This window comes from Scylla paramamosain, chromosome 18 (genome assembly GCF_035594125.1).
Source record: "Scylla paramamosain isolate STU-SP2022 chromosome 18, ASM3559412v1, whole genome shotgun sequence".
NCBI classification, from domain to species: domain Eukaryota; kingdom Metazoa; phylum Arthropoda; class Malacostraca; order Decapoda; family Portunidae; genus Scylla; species Scylla paramamosain.
Window position 1 is genome coordinate 257,501 of NC_087168.1, and position 13,766 is coordinate 271,266.

Below are 13,766 nucleotides of genomic sequence, written 5' to 3' on the forward strand. Positions count from 1 at the left end.
CGCCGCCTTCGTCTGTCCTTGGCGCGCCCTTAAGCCCCGCCGCCCTGGTCATCACCACTCACGCGAGCCACTGACAGACACGACGACCACTCTGTCTATCTCTGCTGGTGGTGGGTTCCCGACAGCTCCCTTACATCACAGCAGGAATACAGTGGAGACTAAGTACTCAGGTTGCTAGTGGGGAATCTTTAGGGAGGTTTAAAAGAAGACTAGATGAATTAATGGATAAGAACATTAAGAATCTCAGATCATGACAATAAGAGACTCAGTACTCAAGCTGTTAGTGCTGAGTCAATAGGGAGGTTTAAATGACTGGACAAATTTGTGGATGGGGATGACAGGGGAAATATTTTTATACAAGATGGGACAAAAAGAATAAAAAAACTATAAGCAAAAGACCCACTGCAGGTGTCAGTCCTTAAAAGAATGTAGTCAAAAACGGCTATCGAGAATTTGAGGAGGTAGACATGTGTAGGTCTGACGGATCCTTGCAGCATCTTTTTTTTTTTTTTTAATGTTTTTGTGTACAGTGATAAAAAAAAAAAAAAACACAGCAACCTTCACTCCCTTGAACTGTTGTTTATTTGTTCCGTCACTCATTACAAGTCTTCTAAGTGATCCTCAGCACATCAGAGGACATAACGTTGGCAGAGAGAAACGATAAACACAGTGCGGGTTTATTGTTTATTTTTGTGGAATTTTATAGTGCAGTTGTGGTGAGTTCTTATAGCATAGTTTCATTTGGTGTGTTTTCAATGTTCCTCACTTAATGACCATGACTATATTGAGTGTGTGGAGTGAGTGTCGAGTGTGGAGTCAAGGAGATCACTGGCGGCTGCTTGTGTGTGTGTGTGTGTGTGTGTGTGTGTGTGTGTGTGTGTGTGTGTGTGTGTGTGTGTGTGTGTGTGTGTGTAAGTGTTGACAGGGAGGTGTTGGGCTGTGTGTTTTCAGGATCTAATTTGGTGTTCAGGGTTGTTGTTGTTGTTAGTTGTGATCGAGAAGATATGAGTGTATGTATCTATTCTGTTTTATTTCGGTCATGTTTAAAGTTGGTCTGATAGTGTGTGTGTGTGTGTGTGTGTGTGTGTGTGTGTGTGTGTGTGTGTGTGTGTGTGTGACATTGTGTACTGTACAGCCGTGTTATCTGTTAGAAATATGCGAATGGTTGTTTGTCTATCTAAGTATGTACATATGTTGAGAGAGAGAGAGAGAGAGAGAGAGAGAGAGAGAGAGAGAGAGAGAGAGAGAGAGAGAGAGAGAGAGAGAGAGAGAGAGAGAGAGAGATTTTTATCAATGAAATATCTACCTACCTTTCTACCTACTTATTCATTTATTTACTCGTAACTACCAGTCCATGTACCTATCAGTCTACGTCTCGATGTACATGACTGCAAGTATTGATGTAAATACGTATGGAATTTAAGCGCACGTGCATATATGAGCGGAAGTATGGCTGTTCTGAGTGCGTGGGAGCGGCGTGGGAGGAGCAGCCAGGCGGAGGGATGAACGAAGCTACCTGTGGGTGAATGAAACTCGCGAATCTCGTAACACATGATAGTCGACCTCCGTGGCCACCCAGCCGTGCCTCACCCCCTCACTCCCTCACTCCCGCGCCTCGCTCCAGCCTGCCCACACCCGCCACGGGGGACAGAGTTCCTTGCCTCTCTTCTCTCAGCGTGGTGACCCCGAGTGACTGCACGCTAGGAGACACTGCTGCCAGATCCCGCTGCGCCGCTAATGCTGGAATACCGGGCACGCTGCTGGTGTGGTGTAGTGGTAGGGTTAAGTACTTGTACTGCGTGTTGTGATGCACTGACTGGGAGTAGGTAGTGGCGCCCGGGTGCTGGGAACACTTGTCTGCTAGTGGAGGGCTGGCGAGAGGAATGCAGAGCTACCCTCACCTCCCCGTGGCCGTGAAGGTGAAGGATGTTCGCCGCCTTTAAGAGTTCATGCGCCAAGTCAACTGACATGAGCGAGCTATGCAGTGCGTCCACAATACACGCGTCACTATACGATTTGAAGGTAAAAGATACGCTTGCACTTGTATGTTTGAGTGACAGGACGTCGTATCTCGCTTGGTTACTTTTAAACGTATTTGACATTCTGGGTCGTTTACAAGGCGCGATGCACAGATTCCACCAACAAACAAACAGCTAAAATACCGCACTGGCCATTAAAAGAATCGGTGTGGCTGACCGGGTCCCCAGCTGTCCCAGGCGACCAGAATATCAATATGCAACGGGTATATAATGAGCATCTAAAACACGCGCAGAATTTTGTCCCACCCTATCCCCCGCCCGGCCACCTGTTGCTGCGGCACGGTGACCACCACCACCACCGCCACCACCACCTGCACCCCACAGCAGCTGCACCATGCCGCTTGCTTTGCCCCCTTCCTGCACCGCTAATATTAATAACAAAACCCGGCTTATGAGAACATTCCTTGCCTCTACGCCGCCTAATTGTTGCCTGGGTGATGAGGCGGCGGCGACGGGGCAGTAATGATGAGGATAACAACAGTCCGCCTGCATCTCGGGAAGGAGGGAAGGAGGGAGAAAGAACAGAAACAGGTTCATTATGCTGCCGGGATCGCCTCGCATCTGGACACCTTTCCTGCGTCAAGCAACTCACTTTGTCTCTCCTGGATTCCGCGGAGCATCGGAGCGATAAGTTGAAGTACTACAGGGAAGCGTTGGGTGGGTAAGCTATTATATGGGAGCAAAGTAGGGAAACTGACGACATTTCCGTAACGGTTAATGCAGGAGATGGCTGATGTGTTACGGGAAAGGACGGGAGTGGGAATGGGGTGAGGGAAGGGAAATGGTAGATAGGTGTACTATGTATGGGTGGAAAGTAGAGACTGACGTAACAAGGTAACGGTTAATGCAAGAGACGGAATATGTTACGTGAGAAGAAAGGAGTATAAAGGAGGCCAAGAAGTAGGTAGGCAGGTAGGCAGCTGGGTACATAAACCATACATTGGTAGAATGCAGAGGGTGGCGTAACACTGTAACCGTTAATGCAAGTATGTGACGCTGTGTTACGTGTGAGGACAAGCGTATGACAGAATGTGTTACGTGCGAGGACAGAAGAATGACGGGGGGAGGCAATGAGTTAAGAGTTACGAGCGAGAAGTACTGCACGTGGGGACTGGTTGGCGAGTCAGTGAGATGGCGAGTTGGCGAGGTGGACCAGGTGCAGATTAGGTAAACAGGTGTGACTGCTGCGGGGTGAGGCTGTGCAGGGTGATTGACAGGGAGGAGTTGCCGCGCTTGGGTGACTGATGGAACAGTGTGGACGGTGCATGGCTGACAGGTGTGAAGGCTGCGGGGTGAGTGATGACACCAGGTGTGTGTGTGTGTGTGTGTGTGTGTGTGTGTGTGTGTGTGTGTGTGTGTGTGTGTGTGTGTGTGTGTGTGTGTGTGTGTGTGTGTGTGTGTGTGTGTGTGTGTGTGTGTGTGAAGCAAGGTGACTGACTGACAGAAGAATGTGCCTGGTTTTTAAGGTGAGCAGGACTGACTGATTGCTAAGTGTGGCTCAAGCAAGGTGGCTGACAGAAAGAGTAGCCGGTGAAGGGTGGCTGACAGGCAGAGAAATGATGGAAGTGTCCACTGGTGACTGACGGCAGGTGTGACTGATGAAAAACGTGTGATTTTGTGACTTATGGACAGAAGTAAGGTGACTGATGGAGGGTGTGGCTAGTGACAGGGGTAGGTGTAGGTGGCGTAAGGTGATGAGACAGGTGTGGCTGATGCAATGGGCGACTAGTGACAGAGATGTGTGTGTGTGGGGTAAGGTGATAGATGGGACAGGTGTGGATGACGGGAGGGGTAAGGTGTACCCAGCTTAGTTAACTGTTACACAGGTTTGGCTGACGCAAAGTATCAGGTGTAGGTAGGTTAGGTTGACTGACAGACAGGTGTGGCTGATGCAAGGAGGAAGGTGCAGCTGGGTTGAGTTAACTGACAGGCAGGTGGCTGGGTCGCTCTGCCTGAGTGCGTGAGGCGAGGCGAGGGGGAGGTGGCGACTGGCGAGGCTTGGCGGGCTGAGTGAGGCCCTGCCGTACCTCGCGGGTAGGACAGAGCGGGCAGCCCCACGCTACCATTACAGCGCCACCCAGACAAAGGACACTTCCCTTCCTGCCAAGCCAGCGCGCCTGCACCCTGCCCGACGCCTCGCCTGCACCACATACCACGAGACTTTTCACCCACGAACACCACCGGGTCCTTTCGTGGCCATCAGCTTCCATCCCCCGCGCTCCTCGTCATGCCTCAATACGCGCATGGAAAGCTTGGCCATAAAAGGGAGCAAAGATGCACCATAACAGCCTCTCCGCGCGTCCGGGTTCACGCCAGGCCAGGAGGAGATGGGGCGAAAGTGTTTGGTTTGGTGTGTGTGTGTGTGTGTGTGTGTGTGTGTGTGTGTGTGTGTGTGTGTGTGTGTGTGTGTGTGTGTGTGTGTGTGTGTGTGTGTAATTGCATGTTCATGATTCAAATCTTAAGATCTGCTCACTAAACATTTTTTCCCCTTCCACTCAAAACATATAAAGAAAAAAATAAAGAAAAATAAAATAAAATAAATAAATAAATAAATAAATAAATAATGTGCAGAAAGTAACAGTGTAATACTTCAGCCGTCCCTTCACCACACGCACAGTACAACAATGTTAAGCCTTCACACCGCTTGAGAGTCATGCTAGAGAACTAAACTATCAGTGAACTCAGAGCCTCAAGGGACACCGCGAGTAGACAAAGGGTTAACTGAAGTTTGCTGGCGGGTTCTGGACGTGACGGCGGCGGCAGAGTCCCAAGGTTACTCACTGTTATGACGCGAGTACCCTGCCAAACCAACCTCGCCCTTCCGGTGCCTTGCCAGACCGTCGAGCGCCTGCAGGGTGACCCGAGGACGCTGCAGGGACGCGCTTAATGGCCATGACTCAAGGGCTCGGTAATATTCCTCCTCCTCCTCCTCCTCCTCCTCCTCCTCCTCCTTCATTATCAATTCTTCCACAAACTCCCACGACAATCAAGCAGTATAATGACTAGCACTGCCAACAGAGGTCGTTCTAACATCTTCACTTCTATCCCTGAAACCTCCTCAGGGGCGCCCCGAGTAGAGGTGATGCAGGCAGGAACTGGGAGCTGTGAGCTGTGAGGGTTGCAATGCCTCCTTGGGGACGCCACGTAAAGGGCAGACTCTGTGGTGGAGACGTGGCGGAAACATGTGCTACAACAGTAAGAGGAAGGAAAGAAGGAAAAAAAAAATAGAGGGGGAAAGAATTAATGAGATTACAAAATAGGAGACAAGAGAAAAAAATATTTGAGATGAGAGGAGAGAGAAAAAGAGATGGAAAAAATGCTAAGAGGAGAAAAGAGGGAGAGGAATGAAGACGAAACGAGAGAGGATAAGAGGAGAAAAAATGACGTACAGAAAGGCGGTGAGGTGAGAAAAGAGAGGAGAAAAGAGAAGAAAGGAGTGAAGAGATAAGAGGAATAAAAGAAGAGCAGAGGGGAAGGAAGAAATCAGAAAGGAAGAGGAAAGGAGAGGGTGGAAGGAAGTAATGATAGAAGATAAGGAGGAAACAAGAGGAGAAGCGAAGAAAGGAAAGAGCAGGAAAAGGAAATAAGGAGAGGAAGAGGAGAAAGAGAGGGAAGGAAGGGGGGGCGGGAAAGAAGGTAAGGAGGAAGTCATAAACATATAAAATAAGGGAAGGGGGGAACAGAAATTGGTTAAATTAGACACTCGCAAAATCATCAAAGACCCGTGTGTGCCAGTGTGTGTGTGTGTGTGTGTGTGTGTGTGTGTGTGTGTGTGTGTGTGTGTGTGCCCAGCAGCAGCGGGTGCAGGAGCAGTGTTGGGTGTCGTGTGTCAGCAGAGTACTGTACTTGCTGTGAACAATGGGTGTGTCGCTGGCGGGGCAAGGGTGGGCAGGAGGAAAAAGGAAAGATGGAGGGGGGGAGTGGCGCCAGCGAGGGGCAGTGCCCAAGGCACCACTGCCCCTGCCTCTCTCTAGCCGTGTGAGGAAAACTTACATTTGAGGAGGTTGCGCCAGCTGCCGAACGTACGCATGGTGGGGCGCCGCACGCCGCCGCCAACCACCAGGTTGGCGCCGCTGCTGCCGGTGGAGGCGGCGCTGCGTGACGAGGCTGTGGAGGAAGCGGAGGAGGAGGAGGAGTGTGGGGAGGCGCAGTGGGCGCTGCAGGGGAGGCGTGACGGATGGAAGCAGATGAGCCGCAGGTCCTCGGCCGATGTGGCAGCGGAGTGCAGGTCGGTGAAGGACAGCGAGCGGCCCGTGCTGTACAGGGACGACCTCCCTATGGAGGAGCGGTCCAGGGACGCCCTGCCCAGAGAGGACCTGCCCAGGGTGAGGAAGGACTGCTCCAGCTCCTCCTCCTCCAGGAACTCCTCCTCCTCCTCGGCGGGCCGCATGAGGGGCGAGGCGAGGGAAGCCCGCAGCTGAGCCACCAGCGCCGCCGCCTCCTCCCCTGCGGTCCACATGAGGGACTCATCGCTGCGGGCGCGGCTCAGGTCTAGGTAGGAGTACGTGGGTCCCGTGTCGGCGAAACTTTGGTACGTGGAGGACAGCTCCCTCTGCTTGCCCGCCCGCGTCACCATCGTGAGGGCGTGGGGATGGGCGTGGAGGGTGGCGTGGGGGACGGGCTGAGGCAGGGTGGCGGAGCCTTAACCCTGGCAAGGGGCCTCAGCTATCTCTGGATTACTATTACCCATACCATTGATATCCTTGGTCCTGATGGGGTTTCCTACAGTCACCACACACCATCAACTGACACACTTCACACTCATGCTACTGATCCTTGCTGCGTCCGCCGCCACGCCGTGCTCGCCACCAAACACTAATTATATACACACATTCGTGGTGAGCCTGAAAAGGTAAGTTATCAGTAAAAAACATCTACGCCAAGTGGAGGAGACTTGGTCGAGGGTCACGGCGAAGGAAAACACGTGAGGAGAGGGTGACGATACTAGCACACAACGTCACAGTGCCACTGCCTCTGCTTTCCCTTCCATAGCAACTTTTGTCCCGCGGGTGGTGAGTGACGCACGGCAGGGTGATGCGCAATACTGGCTCAGGATGAACTTTCTGGTCAAATTATGTACTGAGTCTATTTGTGATCATCAGTGCCACTCCTCAAGATGGCACGGGTGTCTCGACGCGGCATTGTGTTACATATATGTTTATGAGGAGTTACACTGTCTGTCTGATTGTCTACTGTGTCTGTCTGTCTGACTGTCTTCTTTCTCTCTCTCTCTCTCTCTCTCTCTCTCTCTCTCTCTCTCTCTCTCTCTCTCTCAGCAGCATGCTTGCCCACTGACAAGTTCCCTCCCTCCCTCTCCCTCCCTCTCCATTCGGGTACTCCACTACGCATACAGTGTTTTCTCTCCTTTCAGCGGAGCGCACCGGGAGCAGCAGCAGCAGCAGCAGCAGCAGCCTGGCAACATCTGGTGCCACGTGAGGCTCACCTTTCACAGCGACCTTATCGAAGTGCTCCTGACAATTCTACTCGGCTGCTCCGATGTCACACCGCAGACAGATGTTCCTCGGACCGGATCCTTAATTAAGATAAGTGTCGTGTAAAAAGTATATGCGAATACCCGGCCGATCAGGTCTTTCAGGTCCCTCGGCGCGGGCAGACCACCCACATAATTTGGCGAGTGACGGTTCAGGGTTGTAATTCGACAGCCTTGGCCGGGCCACGCTCGACTCGCCGCCTTTCACCTCCACACACTGGCGGATATTAAGATTTAATTATGATCCCTTGGCTAATTAATCAACCAGAAAGACTGTCCTCAAACACAGCAAACACGTTCATTAGCGCAAGATAAATACAAGACAAACGCCTCTCACATATCTTCATAAAGTTCACTTCATGTTCTCCAAGCAAAAAAAAAGTAACTGGAGACGCTTCACTACAACCTCGAGTGTGCGCCCAGTAGAAGCAGGAGAGAGAAGTAGGAAAAGCAGGAGCCGCCGCCACACAATTAAAGCAGCCGGCAGTAAAGTGAACACTGGTTCCTTCCATTAAGTCTCACTAATAAAAGATTTATCTGCAGCCAACAAGAGGCTCCACTCAGGCCACTGAAAGACCGGCTGCCGGGGGTCTGCTGCGGCGGGGCTCAGGTGCCGCCCCCACTCCTGGCCGCCCGCGGGGTGATAGCGTGGAGGTGGCCACACACACACACACACACACACACACACACACACACACACACACACACATACACACACGAAAAAAAAAGCATTCCCAGTAGCTTAGGAAACAACTACGTAACAAGAAATGAAAACAATGCAAAAGAACATAAGAACGAGAGAAGACAAGAAAAGAACACACATACCACAAACACACACACACACACACACACACACACACACACACACACACACACACACACACACACACACACACACATGTATAAAAAAAAAAAAAGATTACTCCCAGTACCTAACGAAACAATTATGTAACAAGGCATGAAAAGAGCACTGCGTAAGAACATAAGAGCATAAGAAAACAAGGGAAGCTGCGGGAAACCATCAGACCTACACGTGGCAGTCCTTGTGGTAGTCAAAGAAACAACAAATACATGACGGGAAGGAACAACCATCCCATTGCAACGAGATAAGATAACACTCACAAGAGCTGCTAAATAACGAAAGATAAAAGAATCATTCAAGTGGAACCATACAGAGATAAATAGTACATTGGTATTTGTCAAGGAAACAGCGACTACACAGAGGGAGATAAAGCAATCATGAGTGAGTGACAGACCTTCCGCCTTCATCGTTCACTGCCAGTACCACGCACTCATCTTCGTACTAAAAATTGGCGCCTGGCTTTGCTGCTTGTTTCATTTGGTTGGGTAGGTCAGTTTAGGCAAGGTTAAGTTTGGTAATAGGTTAAGTTTGGTTTGTTTTAGCGAGGATAAAATTGGATTATGTTCAATAACTTGACCTTAGCTAACTAAATCAAACCAAACCTTACCAAACCTAATTTAATCTTACTTAACCTTCCTTAACAAACCTTACATTACCTAACTATCTTAACCTAACCTAATTTTAGTAAAATTTATGCAACCCAATCTTACATTACCTGATCTAACCAAAGTAAACCCAGCGTGACCTTATCCAACATACCATACCTTACCACACCATACCCTACCTAACCTTTCTTTGCTTCACCTCACCTGACCTTAACTAACCTTACCTAACCACCCTTCACTCCCTCCCCCCCTCCCCCGTCTCCTCACCAAACCTGTTCCATCTATGCCAACTTTTCAGATTCTCTTTAGTCAGAATCAAACTCTGCATTAGAACAACGTAGATTATAATTTTGATTTTGTATATGAAGCAACGTTGTGTAGAAGAGATGAAGGTGGTGGTAGTGGAGTGGTGATGGTGGTGGTGGTGGTGGTAGTAGTAGTAGTAGTAGTAGTAGCGCTTACAACTATTCAGCAATCACCACAACACATCACACCATTTCCAGCAACACCACACTCACCATCACCCCCACCACCACCACCACCACCTTCTCTCTCTCTCTCTCTCTCTCTCTCTCTCTCTCTCTCTCTCTCTCTCTCTCTCTCTCTCTCTCTCTCTCTCTCTCTCTCATCACTACCACCACTGCCACTCTTAAGGGAATGACAAAGTACCTCACACTGGACTCATGACCACTCGAAGAAAATAACAGCTCCTCTTTTAGTCAAGGCACAGATAATTTACTGGGTGGGGGAGAGACGAGCCTAGCCTGCCTGTGTGTGTGTGTGTGTGTGTGTGTGTGTGTGGCGCCTCAGGACACCCTCCATGCTGAGTCCTAACCACACTGGAGTCATTTCTCTTAGCGGCGAGAGAGGTGGTGATTAAATAAACCTTCGAGGGACTCACACACTAAGAGGGTGGACTGTTTGCAGCGGCCGAGGGGCACAAGAGAGACAGACAGACTGCCTGCCTGCCTGCCTGCCTGCCTGCCTTCCCTTACTAACAGTCTACAGTCCTCTTCTCCCTTCCCTTGTGAATGCCTGGTATAATCTGCGTTCCTAATGTTCCTCCTCTTTCTAACTGGCTGGTGTTAATGATTTACTACAATATACAAAGCTAATATTCCTCTTCATCTTCCTATTCCTCTTTCTCTCTTGTGAATTCTTGCCACAGTCTATGCTTCTAATACTCCTCCTCCTCTTCGTTTTCCTTCGCTTTTTACTACAGCCTACAACCTCAATTTTACTCTTCCTCTTTCTCAGCTGTGAATTCTTAGTATAATCTATGCTCCTAATCTTCCTCTTTTTCCTCCTCTTCTCTTTACTTTGATTCTCTTCTGATCAGCTTTCCCTGGCAAGTGACTTGATCTTTTAATGTGTTTATTTTGTGGATTTCATTTGCTTCTGTGTGTGTGTGTGTGTGTGTGTGTGTGTGTGTGTGTGTGTGTGTGTGTGTGTGTGTGTGTGTGTGTGTGTGTGTGTGTGTGTGTGTGTGTGTGTGTGTGTGTGTGTGTGTGTGTGTGTTACTATTAGATTCTGTTCTGATTTTGACTTGTTTGTGTTCCTTGATCTGAGACAAATTATTTGTTTTATAAGCGTAAATTAGCTGAAGTATATTATTATTATTATTATTATTATTATTATTATTATTATTATTATTATCACTATTATCGTTGTTTTTACTATTTCTATCAGTGCCACTTTCATTAAACATTAGCACTACAAGAAAGTGTTGATGAATAACGCAAAATAATAAGCAAAAAAAAAAAAAAAAAAAAAAAAAAAAAAAAAAAAAAAATTATATATATATATATATATATATATATATATATATATATATATATATATATATATATATATATATATATATATATATATATATATATATATATATATATATATATATATATATTTATATATATATAATAAATAAATATGAAAAATAAAAAAATGAAAAGAAACAAATCAAACAAATAACAAAAATATAAATACAAAAAACGAATGATAAAAAAAAAAAAATAAGGGATTAAAAAAAAAAAAAATAGCGAGTACTCATTGCCAGCGAAGAGAATACAAAAAGTGGTGACAAAAACGAAGCCCCATTAGTGTAGCAACGGAAGGCCGAACACACCAGGACACATTAGAAGGAACGAGGGCGTCACGTTCATGAGGAGGCAGGCGTCCCCTTTCCTGGCGGGGCTGGGAGGGGAGGGGAGGGAAGGGGCAAGGATGGGAGCCGGGGGAGAAGGGAGGAGGAGAAGGAAGGAGTAGTAGTAGTAGTAGTAGTAGTAGTAGTAGTAGTAGTAGTAGTAGTAGTAGTAGTAGTAGTTGTTGTTGTTGTTGTTGTTGTTGTTGTTGTTGTTGTTGTTGTTGTTGTTGTTGTAGTAATAGTAGTAGTTGCTGTTGTAGTAGTAGAAGTAATAAAAGTAGTAGTAGTAGTAGCAGTAGGAGGAAGAGGAGGAGGACGAGAGAGAGAGAGAGAGAGAGAGAGAGAGAGAGAGAGAGAGAGAGAGAGAGAGAGAGAGAGAGGGAGTTGAAACAAGACGACGTGGGACAGACCAGCAGTGTGTGTGTGTGTGTGTGTGTGTGTGTGTGTGTGTGTGTTTGGTATAGCTACATTAGGTGGAGGAATGACGGAAACGGAGGAAGTGGAGTGCTGGAGAATGGGGGGTGTGTTGGTAGGGTAGTAGTGATAGTAGTGGTGGTGGTGGTGGTGGTGTCGAGGGCTGGGTGAAAGGCTCCTCTTATCGGCCTGTTTGTTGACGCAGCTCCCGTGTCTGTGCTTACTTCCCTTGCTGCTCTCCCCTTTACCCTTTTTTTCATCCCGCCATCCCTTACCCTGCCTCTTGCACCTCTAGCACACCTCGCCTCTACTCACTCATTGCACTTCAGCACTATAAACGGTATTCTTAATTTCAGCGTCTCATCTTGAGCTTTAACAGGTTCTGGGTGAAGTAATAGGGGTTTGCAAGAATGTTTTCGTGATATGATGATCCTTTAACAACGTTTTTGTAATAATGATTAAGAAACACTCATGAGAATTTGGCTTGATAACTCTGGATTTTGAAAAATAGTCTTTATGAGAGAGTAAAACGTGTAATAATTATGAACTCAGTGATAATTCAATAAAATTTCAGCAATATTAGGAAAACACTCACGAGAATTTGGCTTAACACCTGTCTCGTCTTTGAAACGTCCTTACGAAAGTACAAGGCGTTTTAGAAAAAAAAAAAAAAAAAAAAAACTGGACAAAATCTTCAGTAGCTGTAGTTGTATTCTGGCGCAGTTAATAACAAATAGTACAAATAATTGACTAAAGAAGGATTTAAGCATTCTGAATGAAAACCAGAATGTCACAGAATTATTATCAGTCATAGGATTAAACTCGCTCTTTACTTTAGCTACAATACTGTTAAAAATATCGTGCAAATAATAAAGATCATAATATTAAACAAATTCCTAGGAAAAAATCTTGTCGGATATAAATTATCATTATTATGTGAGAGGTTCTGACCAAGGGCAGCAAAAAGTCGGCAAAAAAAATAAATAAATAAAAAAACGGTACACTGAAGATGTCAGTCCCAAAAGAGAATTGTCCACAAGAATATCGAAACATTAAAAGTGGCGATCATTCCTAATTGTGAGTGGATGGAGAAAGGGGTTCACTTCATCAGGGGTTCACTTCATCATCTAATCATTAATCGCAATCCCAGTTTTATTTATTCACTGCGTCACATAGATTAGCAACTCTTAAAAAAAAAAAAAATAATAATAATAATATAAAAAAGCGCATAGTGATGATCATTCCTTATCGTGAGAGGAAGGCGAGAGAGATTCACTTCATCACCATATCATTAATCGCAGTCCCAGATCTGTGGTGTTATTTCTTCATTGGCGCTGCTTCAACATATTCAGGGAGCGTATATCTGCTTACCCAATCACTCGCCATCGCACTCTATCCATTCGTTAACAAGGAAGGTAAGTAAGCACTGAGTCAACACCACCACCTTTTTTCCATGCCACACATAGCCGCTTGTTGCTCCCAAGAAGGCTTCGCTAAGTTTACATTATTCATTCTCTCCAAAGTTTACCAAGCTGTTGAGAGGCTTTCAGCATACCCTTCGTGTACACCATTCCGAGACGGTGTACACGTATGCGGGCGTGTGCACGTGTAGAGTCGCTCACACACACACACACACACACACGTTTTAAGGCTATGATGGGTAAAAATAGATAGTACACACACACACACACACACACACACACACACACACACACACACGCACACACATACACAATTTTAAGACTATGCAAGGTAAAAACAGATATGGAGACAAGACAACGCGAGTCTGAGTCTTATCTTGTACACACACACACACACACACACACACACACACACACACACACAATAAAACCTTAACATGCAAATAAATCTAGACCAAATAACTAGTCAGCTTGCTTACGAAAAAAAAAAAAAAAAAAACTGGCCGACAGCTAAAGATAACAAATAAGTCAGTAGATAAATAAATAAGCAAGAATCTTAACAGTGCAGTATTCAAATCACCTTGGAACCTGTTTACTTACACCAACGAAAGATCCTTCAACTAAAAGATGCACGGACAAGTACAGACAGACAGATACAGAGACAAGTTAAGAGATACACAAACAAATATAGATTCAGAAACAACAAAGAGCATACGTACAGACAAACACACTGATAGGTACACAGACCGACATATGCAGACAGATAAACAAAAAAATAGAAATACACAGGA

General features: G+C 46.7%; 1 protein-coding gene across 4 annotated transcripts in view; it reads right to left on the reverse strand.

Moving 5' to 3' along the window:
* LOC135108969 (caskin-1-like) overlaps positions 1 to 13,766 on the reverse strand; it is a 106,092-nt gene that overhangs the window by 71,530 nt on the left and 20,796 nt on the right. For all 4 annotated transcript variants that reach the window (XM_064019878.1, XM_064019879.1, XM_064019876.1 and 1 more), the window contains exon 2: positions 6,033 to 6,883. In XM_064019878.1, the coding sequence (XP_063875948.1) occupies positions 6,033 to 6,615 (583 nt within the window). In that variant the 5' untranslated portion in view covers positions 6,616 to 6,883. The remainder of the gene's footprint in view (positions 1 to 6,032; positions 6,884 to 13,766) is intronic.